This window comes from Raphanus sativus, chromosome 9 (genome assembly GCF_000801105.2).
Source record: "Raphanus sativus cultivar WK10039 chromosome 9, ASM80110v3, whole genome shotgun sequence".
Classification (NCBI taxonomy): domain Eukaryota; kingdom Viridiplantae; phylum Streptophyta; class Magnoliopsida; order Brassicales; family Brassicaceae; genus Raphanus; species Raphanus sativus.
The window spans coordinates 11,498,012-11,515,485 of record NC_079519.1 but is presented as its reverse complement, the minus strand read 5'-3'; the positions used below and the strand labels follow the sequence as shown (position 1 = coordinate 11,515,485).

The following is a 17,474-nucleotide window of genomic DNA, read 5'->3' as shown; positions in this document are numbered from 1 at the left end:
TCTCATTATTCTTCTCAGCTTGTACTAGATACGAGATCAAATTCGTATAAGTGGTGAAACATTTTTTCTGTAGGTATATTGTAACAATAGATCCCTTGGATCAGCTGCGAGGAATGACTTTTCCAGTAAATCTTCCTCTGTTACCTCTTCACCACATAGTTTCAATTTAGAAACGATTTTGATTAGAACTGAGTTATTTTCATCTACGGACTTAAAGTCCTGAAATCTGAGATTTATCCACTCATGCCTAGTCTTTGGTAATAACACTATTGTGTATCTGGATTTTAACTCTGTCCAAAGGTCTAGAGGGTTCTCAATATTTAGATACTGATCTCTGAGATCCTCAGTGAGATGTTGGCGAATAATTGTTACTGCCCCATATTTTTCATTTTCAGTTGCATACTCGCCTTTGATGATACATCTGTCAAGTCCTCTTATCTTCAGGACACTTGCAGTGTTCATGGCCCATTTTACATAATTATCTCCAGAGAGATTAAGGGCTGGATAATCCAAATTTGACATCTGAAAATATAGATTTTAGAGTCTTATTATTTGACTTATAATCAGATTCAAACAATGCATTTTGGTTTCTTTCAACCTTTTAGTTATGCATTGTGATTTGGTTTCTTTCAACCTCTAAATTATATAATCTAATCCGATTTATTTTAGTCAATATAGCAATGCGCTTTGGTTTCTTTCAACCTTTAAATTTATGCAATGCAATCCGATTTTTCTTTCAATCTAGCAATCTAGAAAATTTCTATAATTTTTTTTTTTTTTTTATCAATCCCTAATGATTCAAGTCAATTTCGACATTGATCAGGGAAATCATCTAGCAAGTAGACTAAAATTTAACAATTTCAATCGAAAAACACCTATTTGCAATCGGATTTCATATAAAAAATAGGGTTTGTATAATTCTCAATCCTAAGCAGTTCTAAACATCAAGAACAACTTTTAAAAAAAATCAAACTAGACATTCAGATCAATATTCAAGTCGGAATCATTAAAAAATTAGATGTTTTTGGATGAAAACCGATCCTGTTTATGTTTTAGGAGATTGATCGATTTCTAGGTTTAAGGATTCGATTTGATCATTCAGATCAAGGGGGTTTTGAGATTTAGAAACCATTGTGGTTTCGATTTTAATTGTAAAACAATCTCATATCGAACTTTTGGTTTAAGAGTTTCGATTTACTCATGGAAGGGTTTGGACCTATTAATCTTTGCTAGGGTTTGATTTGGGGTTTTGCAAAATTTTAATGGTCATTCCTTTATCAATCAACCATGTTCGATTATGATTTCTTTTAGTGTTTCAAAGTTTACCTTTAGAACTTTGAAGTGTAGATTTGGACCACCGAGAACGGATCAGGAGCTTGTCGCGTGTCCTAGGTTGAGCAAAAACCTCTTGTATTTGAGGGCGCGTGTCAAATCGGATTGATACGAGGTTTGCGGCGATGGATTCTTCACGTCAAGAGCTTCAATTTGATATATTACACGTCGTCTGGATCCTTACGGTTTGAGAGAACGAACGGTTTGAAGTCGTCAGATGAGTTTTAGATTTTCAGGGTTTTAGGTCACTCGACGGCGCGTCTTAGAATAGAGTGTGAGGGCGCGTCCGGAATCAGATAGAGGCGAGGCCGACGGTGTTGGATTCGTCTCGTCAAGAGCTTCAATTTGATATATTACTCGTCGTCTGGTTTTTCAGGGTTGAAGAGATCGATCGATTTGAAGTTGCACCGAAATTAGGGGTTTTAGGGTTACTGGCGACGCGTATTGAAACAGAGCGTGAGGGAGCGTCTGAGATCGGATTGACACGATTTTTACGGCGTTGGATTCGTTTCGTCGAGAGCTTCGATTTGATATGTGGCTCGTCGTCTGGATCCTTACGGTTGGAGAGATAGAGCATTTTTAAGATGCGCCGTTTTTAAGGTTTTTTGGTGGTTTTGGATAGTTCGGGTTTTAGAGAACGTATCGTGCTGATAACGTGTTGAATAATGAATAGAAAAGATTACTTTGATCATCGACTAAACAGTCGTATATATACATGATACATGTAGTTATCCTAACTATAAGATAAACACCAAACTAGAAGTAGATAATGATGAAATAGAATATGTCGATCATATATATCGGTACATAACAAAAATACCTTTTTGGTACTTATTTTATTTATTTACTGATTTAGGCTTTTTTGATTTACGGATCTAGCAATTATATTTATAACAAATTAATATTTACTTTTATATTATTTTTTGTTTTTACAGATTATGTCACAATATTTAAATCAGTTTAAATAATTAGTTACATTTCTAAAATTTATTTATTCCGATCGATATTCATATCTTACCATTAATCATTTTAGTTAAATCGGTATTGTGTTATTAGCGGCTACAACAAAATTTTGGTTGTTATTTTTTCTGGTTAAAATAAAAAAACAAACTGAAATATGTAGTATATATATTATATAAAACAATATTTATATATAGTATTACTTTATTTAGTTTACTCAAATCTAAAAAAATTGAAAGTATATTTTTAAAAATAAAATATCATAAAATTAATAATAATTCATAGAAAATTAATGTAAAAAAATTAAAATTTTAGTATGTTGTTTTATTTTTAAATAAATAAACAAAAACAAGAAGTCAATATATGAATATTACAATTATATCAAATTGGATCAAGTTATAAAACTTTAAATATAATATTATGTACAAATAGAAAATTATTATTAAATATTAATATTATAAAATAATATATTCTACTCTAAATTTAATTTACAAAACATAAAGAAATATACATAAACATTTTATGAAATGATGATTCATGAACTTAACAAAAAATAAATTAAGCATCCGACCGCGTCTCCACACAAGTCAAGTTCTAATTATTTTTATTGCCTTATAATAATCATGTTAATCAGAAATTCATAATTCCCAATTTGAACCGAAACTACCCAATGCCCCACTGATTGACTGATTGTAATTAAATCTCGAAACAAATAACCGGGTTTCATCCGGTTAAATTGAAAATCTCACCGCTTCCGCTTCTCGGCGGCGTCTTCCTCTCTACCTGACACGACTTCTTCTTCGTGTTTCTTCTTCTCCACTTTTTCTCGAATCTTCGTCAAATCTCTCTCTCTCTCTCTCTCAATATAATCTTTAGCTTTCATCAAAAGTTTCTTCACCCATCTTCCTCGTTTCCCCTGTAATATCTCCAACCTCCGTTTCCAGCAATGTCATGGTACCGAAGAACCAAACTCGTGTTCGACTCCCTGCGACGGAACATAGATCCGAAGATTCTCCCCCGCTCTCACCTTCCCTCGAGTATCAAACCCACTGGGTCTCCTAATCCCTCATCTAATTTTTCCGGGTTCTCCTCAATCGCATCCCGCCAAGTAGGGTTACGATCATGGACACCTCTCGGGAGCAGGAACAGGGTCGCTTACAATCCGTTTCTGAGTCAAGCCAAGAGAAGCTACTACGTTGATCGCTACCAAGTTCGTCACTTCAAGCCACGTGGACCCCGAAAGTGGCTCCAAAACCCTAAAGCTGTCTGGACGGTGGTGCTCCTTGGTTCCGGAGTTCTCGTCACTCTCTACTTCGGCAACTTGGAGACTGTTCCTTACACAAAGCGAACTCATTTCGTTCTCTTGTCCAAAGCCATGGAGAAGAGAATCGGGGAATCTCAGTTTGAGCAGATCAAGAAGACTTACAAAGGGAAAGTCCTCCCTGCCATCCACCCCGAGAGCATCAGGGTTAGACTGATAGCTAAAGAGGTCATTGATGCGTTGCAGAGAGGTTTGAGCCACGAGCACGTGTGGAGTGATTTAGGGTATGGTTCGATGGATAGCACTACGAGGGGTAGTGATACGGGAGTGAAGGAGGTGGGTATTGCTTTGAGTGAAGGTGGCGATGGTGAAGAGACCTTGAGTGAGATGAAATGGTCTAAAGATGATCAGATTCTTGATGATAAATGGATTCAAGAAAGCAGGAAGAAAGATACCAAGGGAGAGAGTGCTCATCTTGAAGGGATTAACTGGGAGGTGATTGTGGTTAACGAGCCTATGGTTAACGCCTTTTGCTTGCCCGCTGGGAAGATTGTTGTCTTCACTGGCTTGCTTGATCATTTCAAGTCTGATGCTGAAGTTGCTACTGTCATCGGGCATGAGGTACATAACAGTCTGACCCTCTTGAACATTTACTATGAAATGATATTACATGTTTCTGCGAGGTTTCTCTAATCTCAGGCTAATTTAGGACATAATCTGATTGTTTTATTGTGTCTTTTTATCTTGATTAGGTTGGTCATGCGGTGGCTAGACATGTAGCCGAGGGGATAACAAAGAACTTATGGTTTGCAATCCTTCAGCTGGTTTTGTATCAGTTTGTCATGCCCGATCTTGTGAACACAATGTCTGCGCTCTTCTTGAGGCTTCCTTTCTCTAGAAAGTACGTATTCTTCCTCTCATTTGCTTTTACTAGAATGGCTCTTATATGTTGGAAAATAACTCACTAGGCCTACTCAAGTTAGCTTTTTGTGGGGATTTTGACACTCTTTTGCAAATGGTCATATCTTGTTAGAAAGTTATCATCTCGTCAACCATTAGGAGTTGTTAGCGGGGTAAAGGTACGAGAAATGAAGAAGAGAGAAGAGAGATGTATATGTTTGAGAAAGTAAAACAAGTTCTAATGCATTTAAATTCTTGTGTGTGTTTGGTTCATTGCAGGATGGAGATAGAAGCCGATTACATTGGTTTGCTATTACTTGCATCTGCGGGATATGACCCAAGAATAGCTCCTAAAGTATATGAGAAGCTGGGGAAGCTGGGCGGAGATGTGGCACTCGGGGAATATTTATCGACACATCCTTCAGGGAAGAAGAGATCACAGCTTCTGGCTCAAGCCAATGTGATGGAAGAAGCACTAATGATATATAGAGAAGTCCAATCGGGTCGTGGCATTGAAGGCTTTCTTTAGCCTTCCAGTCCATTCATCTCCCTTGAGTCTGTACAAACTTTTCACCTTCCTTTCTTTTATGTTTTAGAAAGAAGAATCTGTGCTGGTTTGCATCTATTGCACTTTTTTTTCTTTTGATCGTTAATTGTATTATAACATCTATCTAGGCCTCGTATTAGTGGCAAGTGCTTTACATTTTTAATGGTTATATGAAATGTCGATTAAATGGAATGCAAAGTAATCAGTGTTCTTCATATAATATCATAAGGGGTGTTATCAATATAAATGAAAATTCAAAACACAAGTTAACAGGAGGTTGACGAAATTTTTTCTACACTTGGCGATTAAATTTCACAGAGTACCAAACTCAAGCAAAATATGGGAGCATCAATGCAATGGCGTTCGACATGAAGTCCAGTAGTCTTGTCGGAGATCAATCGAAAATTTGTCTTAAGACTTTTAAATTGACATATACATGTGTAGGACGCAATATCTCACTTGGAAATGTCGGTAGTTTTGTTTACTGCTCAATTTGAAAAAATTTCAGCCCTATGCTAGCTTAGAGCCAGTGGGTTTTTCATTAGCAATATTCTATATTTATATTAGTGTTTATGAAAAAGATGTGTTTCTGTGAAAGTAGGCATGGGCATTCGGAGTCCCAATCGGGTTTCGGTTTTATCCAATCGGGTTTTGATTTTTCGGATTTATCAAAATCAGCCTCATTCGGGTTATTTGAAAGTTTGGTTCGCGATCGGTTCGGGTTCTATCGGGTTTGGGTCGGGGTTAGTAAATCTTCAAAGAACCGGTACAACCCAATGTACTTTCGGGTTCGGATCCCAATCGGTTTTTCGATTTAAAAATATCTGATTTGTACCTACTTTGTAACCAAAACATAAGTAAAATTAGTTTGTTTTGGTTTCAAATACCCAATTTGTACATTTTGTAATTAAAATATAAATAAAATCGATTTAAAAATAAGAAACTAACATCAACCATGATCATTCAAAATCAAACGAAAGGAAAACATATTTATTGATAAAAAGAAAACCAAATGAATGAATCATAAAACAAAAACCACGACTTTATGAAATGAGAAACATTGTTTAATGAAAACAAAATCTAAATCTAAATATTTCAAAATTCAACAGCCACCTTTAACCATCAACCTTCATGTAATAGAACCACCAACCTTTATGTAATACATAAGTATTTTAGTTGTTCAATATATCTTAATGTATTTTAAGTACATATTAGGAATTGAGATCATGTTTGGTATAAAATCTTTCTAGGATTTTGAATGTTTCGGGTTCTATCGGATATTCATCTAGATTCGGGTTCGTTTCAGATAATATACATAACCCGAAATACCAAAAAACAAGATCCATTCGGTATTTATATCGGGTTCGGATCGGTTCGGATTCATTTTTATCGGATCGGATTCGGTTTGGATTTTTGGGTTCGGTTTATTTACCCAGCCCTATGTGAAAGAATGTTGTGGAGACTAATATTTTTATTGCTTAATCGATTAATCTTTTTAAAATAATTATTTCTATAATATTATTTGATAAAATCAGTTTATAACGTGTCGTGCTTAAGTTAATATAAGCATATAAAAAATAAAATATTTATAAACATATAAACATATAAGTTTTATACATAAACGAATTTTACTTATTTTCTATATTTTTCCAAAAATATAAGTAATAAAGGAAAATATTTTTGGTCAAAGATTAAAAAAAATAAACAACATGAGCTGAGTATTTTATATCATTTACTTCAAAAACAAAAATATTTTTGACTATTTAAAAACCAAATACATATTTTTACGATGGATATATTTTTGACTAAATGATTATAATTTTAATAACAAAAACTGATCATATAATTTCATTTTTTAAAACATTTCTATAAATGCTAACTTTAGACTAAATAAATAATTTAAACAATGTGAGAATGAAAATTAAACTTATTAATATTGTTTGATCCGAACTAAACATAATTAAATTGATGCGGAGAAAATTTATGAGTTTTTACCATAGTCATCTTATGAATTTCTCAACACTTAAATCTTTTAATTTTATAAAAATAACATACATCAAATTATACACAATCTTAAAAAATAGATTAATCAACTAAGAATAAACTAAGAAAAATCTAAGTAAAAACGTTATTCCTATTTTATTCTAATTGCAATAAAAATTGTGATTCATTTAAAAAAATTAATAGGACCTAATATACCAAAATATGAATAATCAAACTAATCAAAACATGGTGAATCAAATCAACCAATTATTATGATTTAATTATTATTATATATATATATATTCATAAATGTGCATGAATCTTAAAAATATTCCATGTTATGTTTATTAATGCAACTTCAATTTAATATATTTTTTTATTTTTTTGGAAACAACATATATCAGATATATAAAATACAAAATATAAGTGAAAATATAAGAGGATGAACTACTTGAAGTTAAGAAAACAATATTTCAACTTTAACCCAATTAAGAAAATACACAAAATGCGGAGCTTTCGGTTTTGTTTGCAGAGTCTACATGAATCTATTTTTTTTTTCTCTTTCTGACAAAAAAATACACAAAATCGTTGTTCAATTTAAAAGAATAAAAGTGATACCAAAAATATATATTTGAATTAACATAAAATATTATATTTAAAAATCACATATCTAATTAAGATGATAACATAATGATAGTTAATACAATCTTTTTATTTATCATACATATAAATTAAAAATAACCTAAAACTTATAAACAAAAAAGAAAAGAAAATATTTAGTAGTTATTATAATTTTATTATTTTCGTAAATATTTATATCCGTACATGAGTACGAGAAAATCACCTATTTTAAAAACAAAAATAGAAATAAAACATTAAAATAGTTTAATGTTATATATTTTTGGATAACAAAAAAAATCATTATATATTTTGTCTTTTTCTTTACAATGTTATGATTATATTTGTGTGAATTTTAATCTTTTCTTATAAGGTAAGTAGTACATTTGAAAGGTTTAATATCTTTATAATCTTTTTTATACTAAGTCACAAATCAAATTTGAACATATAGAATACGTTTTCTAGAAAAAAAAAAACAATCTATTGCAAAAAAATTTATTATCTCTAATTTTGGCTAACTATATCCTAAGTATTTTCATAATATCTTATTTCACGTTCGCAATTAGTTGACCATGATTTTAAACTGTTTTCTTCTCCTATATAATTTTTGATCTACTAATTTATTTTATGTTTTTTTCTCAATCTTCTCCAATATCAAATATTGATGCTTATCAACAACAAATTTATGGATCCTGAAATCCACATTAAGAAATTGAGAGTGTTTGTAAGTAAATTAGGGAAGAAAAACTTGTGGACAACAATATTACTAAAACGCAATGATGTAATCAGACTTAAGTTGACGAAAATGGATTTATATATTGATTTTTAACGGAATTACATGTGTTTGTGATTAAAAATAAGACTAGTATTCTACTGAAGAACAAGATCTGTCGAAATGTATAAGGAAACATAGCTCGATGTCGATCTGTGTTATCTGTATGCGGGTATGAATTTGTCTATCCTCTTTAATATTTACTCAAGTTTTATCAGCCTCCGACATCTTTTCCTCGTTTTGTTTTCTGATTCCAACAATATCAGAGGTTTGGCTGTTTCAGCGGATCTCGAGAGCATGGTTTTAACTTGAGATTGAGGGCAAACTTCTTTCGTCTTCAATCTTTTCATCGCGTGCCATCTACAATGGGTTTGGGATATTCGTCCAACAATTGTTTCCCCAGTCCTTAGATGGGGTTACAACACATTTAAGGACGTGATCAATTCCTCCTACTTTAGAGCGAGGATAAATATGTTGTGAAATATCTCTCAGATATTATCTTTTCACTGATTCATGCATAATTCTTATTAACAATTTTTTCGAGATCTTTAGAATCTTGGATGTTATATCTTTTTTTTACCCTTTTAATACTTCACGAGATATATCTATTAGGAGAAAATCAAATTTCTGTGATTCTAAGAGGATCTATAGAAGAGACAGTGCATGAGGTTCAAACATGATCAATTTTGGCAATGTTAATGAAGCTCTAACTGAGGTTCTGAGAGAGGAAACTTCTCTTCCTTCTGATTCTCCTGCCGTAGGTGGGGGCGTGAATAATCAAATCGAAAATAAGTTCCCCGAACAAGGTCACTGGCATGAATTCTGCAAATCCAGTGGGTTCCGATGAGCGAAACCATCCTCCTGAAAACTATGACTAAAGGCTTCGACTAGTGTTCGAGTTCGTCGAGTGAGGTTTATGGGACTAAACCTTTTCATTGACGGTTTACTCATGATAAGAATTGTCCACTTACTGAGAATCTAAATAGTGCTTCTTATTTGGTAAGACACTTCAAACTAGCGGATGTCATTTTCTATCTTTTCGTAATATGTGGAAATGGCGGTCGGTCATGTTAAACTATGAAGAATATGATTGAAATACGAATTGGATGCACATATTTCACTTATAAAGCTGATTGAAATGAAAATGTTTTGACATGTTAAAAAATATGAGAGTTTGGCTCATTAAACAGAAATATGAATCATTATTCTTTTGTTGGCTTGATTTTAATTTCACCTCTATAGTTAATTAAAAGAAATTAAGTTTATGAAAATGTAAGTAAGTTTATTTCAGAATAGTATTTTTAAGTTTATAAAACATTTAAATTTTAAATTAGAGGTAAACATATTTTTATTAATCTTAGTTATCCAATGTATACAAAAAAGTTGAGTGAGACAACAAATAATTTAATCCTTCTCTTATTACTAAATTTTGCAATAAAAACTGGATAACATACAGAAATTGGAATTTACAAAAAAAAAAAATACAAATAATGTAAAATAATTTATATTTTGGAAGTGTGTTCAAATTAATCACTTGTATGTTAAGTTAGTACGTTACTATCGTAATTTCCATTTGAATGTCATGTATGATCTATGATTTTCATTGAGACACATGATTGGTTATTTTGGTCTAAATTGACATTTTTGACATAGAGATAGCAATTCGATATTTGTGTTTAATGGGTTGTTTAGAACAACTTTTTTTTGGTTGCAAATATCAAATATGTAGATGAGTATCGAATTCGTGATTTCTATCGATTATGTGAGAGAGAGAGAGAGTGGGCCATTCTGCGTTTGAGCTTTAAATGTGTTTTTATAAATGTTGTAATAGACCGCTGAGCTGACCACTGATATTCCCACTAAATTCAATTCCCTATAGAAAGAGAAAGAGGTAAAAGAATTGAATTATTGAGAGTTTTCACCGTCAAGACTAAGGTTTTTTATTTTTGTCAAATAGTAATAATCTTTTGGTATGGGATTGCGGAATGAATGAAGTGAGTCCTTATCATGATTAAGAGTTATTTTTGTTGAATTTAAAATTTTAAACATCATATATTTTTGTGTTGAGTTTTAAAAAAATGTAACGCTCCGACCGTCCATGGCTAATAGACCACCCATACCCGTTCTCTGGCCCGTGGGTTCCATCCCATCCGACAGTCGGTCCGTTAATTTTCCAAGACTCGAAATCATTGTTTACTGACCCTGCAATCACCACCCGACTTTTCCATGTGCTTTGGCCTCATTTATACGGTATCGCGAATCACTTTTTGATAGGTTACCCATCCTTTCACTACTCCGGCCCAAACACGCTTAACTCTGAAGTTTTAAACGATGTGTGACGGAAAAGGTAAGTCAACTTTGGTGACATAGGTAATCAAATCAATTCTCTTAAGCCTTTTCACATATCACAACTCGGGATGTTACAAAAAAAGTTCGAACTTTTAAGTTTTACGACTTAAACACGGATCCACCGTGGTTTGTGTCAAAGGAGGTACGAGTAATTCAGTCCACGAAAGAGAATCTTACATAACTTTGTCTGAAATTCTCTTTACATTCTTGTATGTGTTCTTGAAAACTACTTGTTTTGATCCCTCTTTTCACCACTATCAAAGCAAAATAAAAAGCATGATGTGACTGAGTTTTGTTTTCTATGTAAACGAAAAGGAGAGAGAGATAAATCAAGAATATGCTCGTAAAGTTCAAGACTGGCTTATTACCAAAAGTGAGTTTACATTAATATTTAACCTCGCTAAAACACGTAACAACCAATCAACAAAAGCAATATAAAACAAACCAACTAAGCATTACAAGTTCGTAATTTCGAGCAGATAAGCCATGAATACAATAACCTAACGGTACTATATGCATATGCAAGTAGTAGCATAAAGGACTCATGAGCTCCATTGATTACTCTCTGCCATTACCAACCACTTCTCTTCTCAGTAATTATGCTCACAGAGCATATATGATACCACCTCTTACTTCACCTTTAATACTTGCTCCAAAGTAACAACGACTCTTCTATCTCTCCTCCCCCCTCCCCTCCCCCCCCCCCCCCCCCCCCCCCCCCCAAAAAAGAGAGAGAGAGTGAGATAGAATAATCCTTAAGCTTCTTCAAACAATGGCTGGCAAAAACCCACTTCAAAAATGCTTTCTTTCCATCATCTTATCCCTCAATCTCATGGTTCTACATGCAGAAACTGGTCAGAAGAAGACTTATGTTGTCCATATGGACAAATCTGCCATGCCTTCACCTTACACTAATCACCTACAGTGGTACACTTCAAAGATAGACTCTGTAAGAGATCCCAAATCACACGAAGAAGAAGAAGGTGACAGAATACTCTACACTTACCAGACAGCGTTTCAAGGATTAGCAGCTCGACTTAGCAAAGAGGAAGCAGAGAGGCTCGAGGAAGAACCTGGTGTCATAGCTGTGATTCCTGAGACAAGGTACGAGCTTCACACCACAAGAAGTCCCAGGTTTCTTGGGTTAGAGAGGCAAGAGAGTGAGAGAGTTTGGGCAGAGAGAGTCACCGACCATGATGTGATAGTTGGTGTTTTGGACACTGGGATATGGCCTGAGAGCGAGAGCTTCAACGACACAGGCATGTCCCCTGTTCCTTCTACTTGGAGAGGTGCCTGTGAAACCGGAAGAGGGTTCTTGAAACATAACTGCAACAGAAAGATTGTCGGTGCTAGAGTTTTCTACAGAGGATACGAAGCTGCAACGGGGAAGATCGACCAAGAGCTTGAGTACAGATCACCTAGAGACAAAGACGGTCACGGGACGCACACTGCAGCCACGGTAGCTGGCTCACCTGTCAGAGGAGCAAATCTTCTTGGATTTGCTTACGGAACGGCTCGAGGGATGGCTCCAAAGGCAAGAGTGGCTGCTTACAAAGTCTGTTGGGTTGGAGGATGTTTCAGCTCGGACATCTTGTCAGCTGTTGATCAAGCCGTTGCCGATGGAGTTCATGTTCTCTCTATATCCTTAGGTGGTGGGATCTCAACTTATTCACGTGACAGTTTGGCTATAGCAACGTTCGGAGCGATGGAGATGGGTGTGTTCGTCTCGTGTTCAGCTGGTAATGGAGGTCCTGACCCGATCAGCCTCACGAATGTTTCACCGTGGATCACAACGGTTGGTGCAAGTACCATAGACAGAGACTTTCCAGCCACGGTGAAGCTAGGAACTAGAAGAGTATTCAAAGGAGTTTCTCTTTACAAAGGCAGAACAGTTTTGTCTCGGTCCAAACAGTATCCTCTTGTTTACTTTGGTAGGAACGCAAGCAGCCCTGATCCCACCTCGTTCTGTCTAGACGGTGCTCTCGACGGGCACAACGTGGCAGGCAAGATCGTGATATGCGACCGCGGTGTTACTCCGCGTGTGCAAAAGGGTCAGGTTGTGAAAAGAGCTGGAGGAGTTGGGATGATACTGACCAACACCGCGACAAACGGCGAAGAGCTGGTAGCAGATTGTCATCTGCTACCAGCCGTTGCGGTAGGGGAGAAAGAAGGTAAAGTGATCAAGGAGTATGCGATGACGAGTAAAAGAGCCACTGCGAGTTTAGAGATCCTTGGGACAAGAGTTGGAATCAAACCGTCTCCTGTTGTAGCAGCATTCTCTTCGAGAGGACCCAACTTTCTCTCCCTGGAGATCTTGAAACCGGACTTGCTAGCTCCGGGAGTGAACATTCTCGCGGCTTGGTCTGGAGACATGGCGCCATCGAGTCTGTCGTCTGACAAAAGGAGGGTTAAGTTCAATATACTGTCGGGAACTTCCATGTCGTGTCCTCACGTGAGCGGTGTGGCTGCTTTGATCAGATCAAGGCATCCGGATTGGAGTCCCGCAGCGGTCAAATCGGCTCTCATGACGACGGCTTACGTTCACGACAACATGCTTAAGCCTCTTACGGATGCAGCGGGAGAAGAACCTTCGTCGCCTTATGATCACGGTGCTGGACATATAGATCCTTTGAAAGCTATAGATCCTGGTCTTGTCTACGACATTGGACCTCAGGAGTATTTTGATTTCCTCTGCACTCAAGAGTTGAGTCCTTCGCAGCTCAAGGTCTTCACAAAGCATTCGAACAGATCTTGCAAACACAGTCTTGCCGGTAATAACCCTGGAAACTTGAACTACCCTGCGATTTCAGCTTTGTTCCCAGAGAACACACGTGTTAAAGCTATGACACTTAGAAGAACCGTGACCAATGTTGGTCCTCACGTTTCAAGCTACAAGGTCTCTGTCTCTCCTTTCAAAGGCGCAACCGTCACAGTCCAGCCAAAGACACTCAATTTCACTACGAAACACCAGAAGCTTTCCTACAGTGTTACTTTCAGGACGAAGCTGCGGATGAAGAGGCCTGAGTTTGGTGGTCTTTTATGGAAGAGTGCGACGCATAAGGTTCGTAGCCCGGTTATAATCACATGGTTGCCTCCTCTGTAGAGAGGACAAACCGTTATTGAAGAAACTCTAATGTTTTAGTTTCAACAAATAAGATTTCTTTATGTAAGGAGGGAGAGATGAGCTCTTCTCTAGAAGCAATGCTTTAAAAAACATTTTCAGTAGTTTTTAGTTCATGTTCTTGCAGAAGCTACCTTTTAAAATAAAATACCGTGTTTTCATCAAATTCGTGCATAAAAAATGCGAATGCTTTATATTATTCGCTCACATTCTACAGACCTGATTTGAATTTTCTAGTATTTTCCAGCTTTCTCAATACAATTCCATTTTTCAAGACCTTATATATATATACAAATACAATGAAGACTTGTTTTGTATTTCCTGCCTCAGTCCTCTCGCCGACACAAATCTATCTAACGACTGGTCACTGATCAAAACTGAGTAGGTTTCTGACAATCAACATAACATCACCAATTCAATACATCTTTGATGAAACCCATTGCTACCAACAGTTTTCTGAGATATTACAAGCCAAACCTATCATATGTTATTGACATATCTGACTTGATCACCATGAATTCTTTGGAGACTGACTAGTTTATTCGCATGTTATATATCCTTTCATGTGCAGTGAGAATCTTGTCTAAAATAAATATTTCCTCCACAAAAACTGACTGCTCGGGAAGAGGTAGGAAAACATTTTAAGAGGTCAATTTCAAAATTAACATATATATAGGGATTGTTTATCTAAAATTTATAAGATTTATCCGGTTTTCTAGAAGAATTATACAAGTAAAAAGATCTTTTATAAAAAACCACGTATTGACCCACCTGGTAACACTGTGGCTTCTCCACTAGTTTGGGAGACATTATGACCGACAAAATTGGTTTTAATGTACACATATTCCTTTCATTTCTATATAAGCGTCATTTTCACATTTTTTACGGAGATTAAGAAATTGACAAAATACATGTAAATTGTTATTAATTACACTTTTTTGACTAATAGTATTTAAGTTAAATAAAATTAAAAAAAAAAAAAATTAAATAAAATTATTTATAAAATCAATGCAGTTTACAATTAGTTTTCAGGTGAAAGTAAGTATAATTTGCATTGGAATTGTAAAATGACTTTTTTGTGTAACAAAAAATAAAGTTAGAATGTCACTTATTATGAAACAGAAAGAGTATATTTTTTTGGAAAATATGAAAGTAAACTAATTATGAAAACATGGAAAGTAGATTCTTATGAGGCCAATCCAAAATATGTATAACTAATTTGAAAAAAATATGAGATGCTCAAATTATTTATATAGTTATATTTTGCGTTTTCAGTTCTAACACATCTACTTTATTAAAATAGAAGTACACATAAAAACATATCACTTAGATTTGCATAATATTTACAATTCAATGCCACTGAAAATTAAATAAATTATTGATTAATAATGTTTTTCTTTTCAAAGTAATCTATATTTTCCTAAAATAACTACAATTAACGAAAACGACTGAAACAAATAATATAAAGAATAAATTTCCAACTCAATTCTAATCGAGATTCTTATTTCAGCATCAAACTTTTTGAGTAAGAAGAATCTACTTTATTAAAATAAAAGTACACATAAAAATATCCTTTAGACTTGTATAATATTTAAAATTCAATGCTACTGAAAAATTAAATAAATAAACCGGGACTTCTAGCCTAGTAGTAAAGGGTTTACAGCTGTGAGTATCGCCACCTGAGTTCGAATCCTGGTCACTGGGGAATAAACATTTCGGCATCGCCAGGGACAGAGGACCGACATGTGGCAACACGTGACTAGTCTGGACCACTTCTGTGGGGCCAGGATACCTCTGTATAATTCAAAAAAAAATTAAATAAATATATCGATTACTAATGTTTGTCTATTCCAAGTAATCTATATTTTCCTAAAATAACTACAATTAACTCAAAAGACTGAAACAAATGATATAAAGAATAAGTTTCCAATTCAATTCTAATCTAGATTCTTCTTTCGGTATCAAGGGATCTAAAATCAAATATCTTCATAGTTACCGTACCAGTATCAAGTGTTTCTCATAATTCCCCCATATCAAATCTTAAAATTTGTGGATGATAGACATCTAATAATATAGATCTAGGAAAATAATAATAAAAAGTAATTGGTGCAGAAATAAAAAGAAGATACCAAGAAACACGATGTCAAAATTGAAAATTAACAGAGATAAAAAGATCGATTGTCTTGTTGGAGAAGATAGAAAAAGGGGAAAACAGGGAGTTAGTTATTATATCAAAAGTTATATATAGAAGTGGAAAACAATTTAACGTGGTAAAGTGACTTAGGACGTGGATGAAATATGGAGATACTAGTGTCGGCCCGCTCTACCGCCATATGGACATGATCCAGAAACAGCCTTACAGACATGCCCTATAAAAACAATAGTTTCATTATTTTCATATATATTTGAAACTATTGTTTTTGATATCATATTGGTTCTAGTTGTTTTTATCCGAAATAGGAGGTGCGGTTGGACGAATTTTCTTCCAAATGTGTCAACACTGTAATTGTTTTTATTAGTTTAGGAGGTGTCATTTGTCGAGAAGAGTTAATATATATTATAGGAAGTGAGTGTTCTAAATAAGGCATAAGTTAATGTTTGGACAAATACTACAACACTCAATTTCATGTAAGAACATGTTTAGTATTCCACACTTGGCTCATTCGTTCACTGTCCTCATTTTATTGTGATATATGCAGACTTAAACTTAGAAGTGTAATAAGAAAAATGCATTCTACGTATATATCAAAACTCAGCCATTTTGGAGACACAAAAGCAGTCAAGTTAAATAGAATTCATAGTCAAGTAGTCGATATGAAAAAGATGTAATTAAAATATACTCACAAATCACAATCATGCATACTCATACATGGTTCTATACCCATAAGTGTTTGCACTAACTGTTGTATCCTTGAGATCATGGCCAACAACCTTCTAGGGAGCCACAGTAATGAAAAATCAACACAAAGATATTGGAAATTATTATGAGCAAAAGATAAGTAGATCTTTAAAAAAAAAGGTTCACTAAAAAAAGTTATATCCCCTCTTCTATCGTCTTCCTCCTTTCTCTTCTTCTCTGTTTAGTCTGTTTCTCATCTCATTTCTTCTATTTCTTATTACTTTTTGTCACAATCCGTTAAACACAACCATGGGCTTAACATGTCTCTTTTCATCACATTTCTGTGTTGTTTATTAAGAGAAACTAGATTTTGACCCGCACGGATTTATGTTTGGTGAAAATTTTATATAATCACATTTATATAATCTGTTTTGTATATGTATTTATATAATCCGTCTTATATATGTATTTTATATCCAGTTTTATGTTCGGTAAAACTATATTATACATGTATTTTTAGGTTTTTAATTTTGAATTAGATATTTTAAATATAAATCAATATAACAGTTTTATAGTTTTGATCGGTGTTTTGAAATTCGATTGAGACCTGCGGTTGAACGGATTATCGGTTGATCAAAGATAAATTCAGTTCGGGTTTGAAAAAAAAAAAATTTAAATCTAATAAAAACTACTAAAATCGAAATCCAGTTACCGGTTGAACCACTGGTTGAACCAATAAACAATTTTTATTTTTTATAAATAATTTTTGTTAGATAGTTGGGATTATATTTA

The 17,474-nt window shown here is 34.3% G+C and overlaps 2 protein-coding genes across 2 annotated transcripts; both read left to right on the top strand.

The window, feature by feature from the left end:
* Nucleotides 1-3,023: 3,023 nt before the first annotated feature.
* LOC108828002 (mitochondrial metalloendopeptidase OMA1) lies at nucleotides 3,024-5,192 on the top strand. The gene is made up of 3 exons (XM_018601535.2): nucleotides 3,024-4,174; nucleotides 4,306-4,454; nucleotides 4,733-5,192. Exons 1-3 carry the CDS (start codon nucleotides 3,239-3,241, stop codon nucleotides 4,980-4,982), a joined length of 1,335 nt encoding a protein of 444 aa, XP_018457037.1. The 5' UTR covers nucleotides 3,024-3,238; the 3' UTR covers nucleotides 4,983-5,192.
* A 6,234-nt stretch (nucleotides 5,193-11,426) lies between these two features.
* On the top strand, nucleotides 11,427-14,009 carry LOC108828001 (subtilisin-like protease SBT1.3). The gene has a single exon (XM_018601534.2). The coding sequence runs from the start codon at nucleotides 11,495-11,497 to the stop codon at nucleotides 13,823-13,825; it is 2,331 nt and encodes a 776-aa protein (XP_018457036.1). The 5' UTR covers nucleotides 11,427-11,494; the 3' UTR covers nucleotides 13,826-14,009.
* Nucleotides 14,010-17,474: the final 3,465 nt, after the last annotated feature.

Coding starts and splice junctions, on each gene's coding strand:
- LOC108828001 (XM_018601534.2), top strand. CDS start 11,495: ATGGCTGGCAAAAACCCACTTCAAAAATGCTTTCTTTCCATCATCTTA.
- LOC108828002 (XM_018601535.2), top strand. CDS start 3,239: ATGTCATGGTACCGAAGAACCAAACTCGTGTTCGACTCCCTGCGACGG. Junction 4,175..4,305: donor CTACTGTCATCGGGCATGAG/GTACATAACAGT, acceptor TATCTTGATTAG/GTTGGTCATGCGGTGGCTAG. Junction 4,455..4,732: donor AGGCTTCCTTTCTCTAGAAA/GTACGTATTCTT, acceptor GGTTCATTGCAG/GATGGAGATAGAAGCCGATT.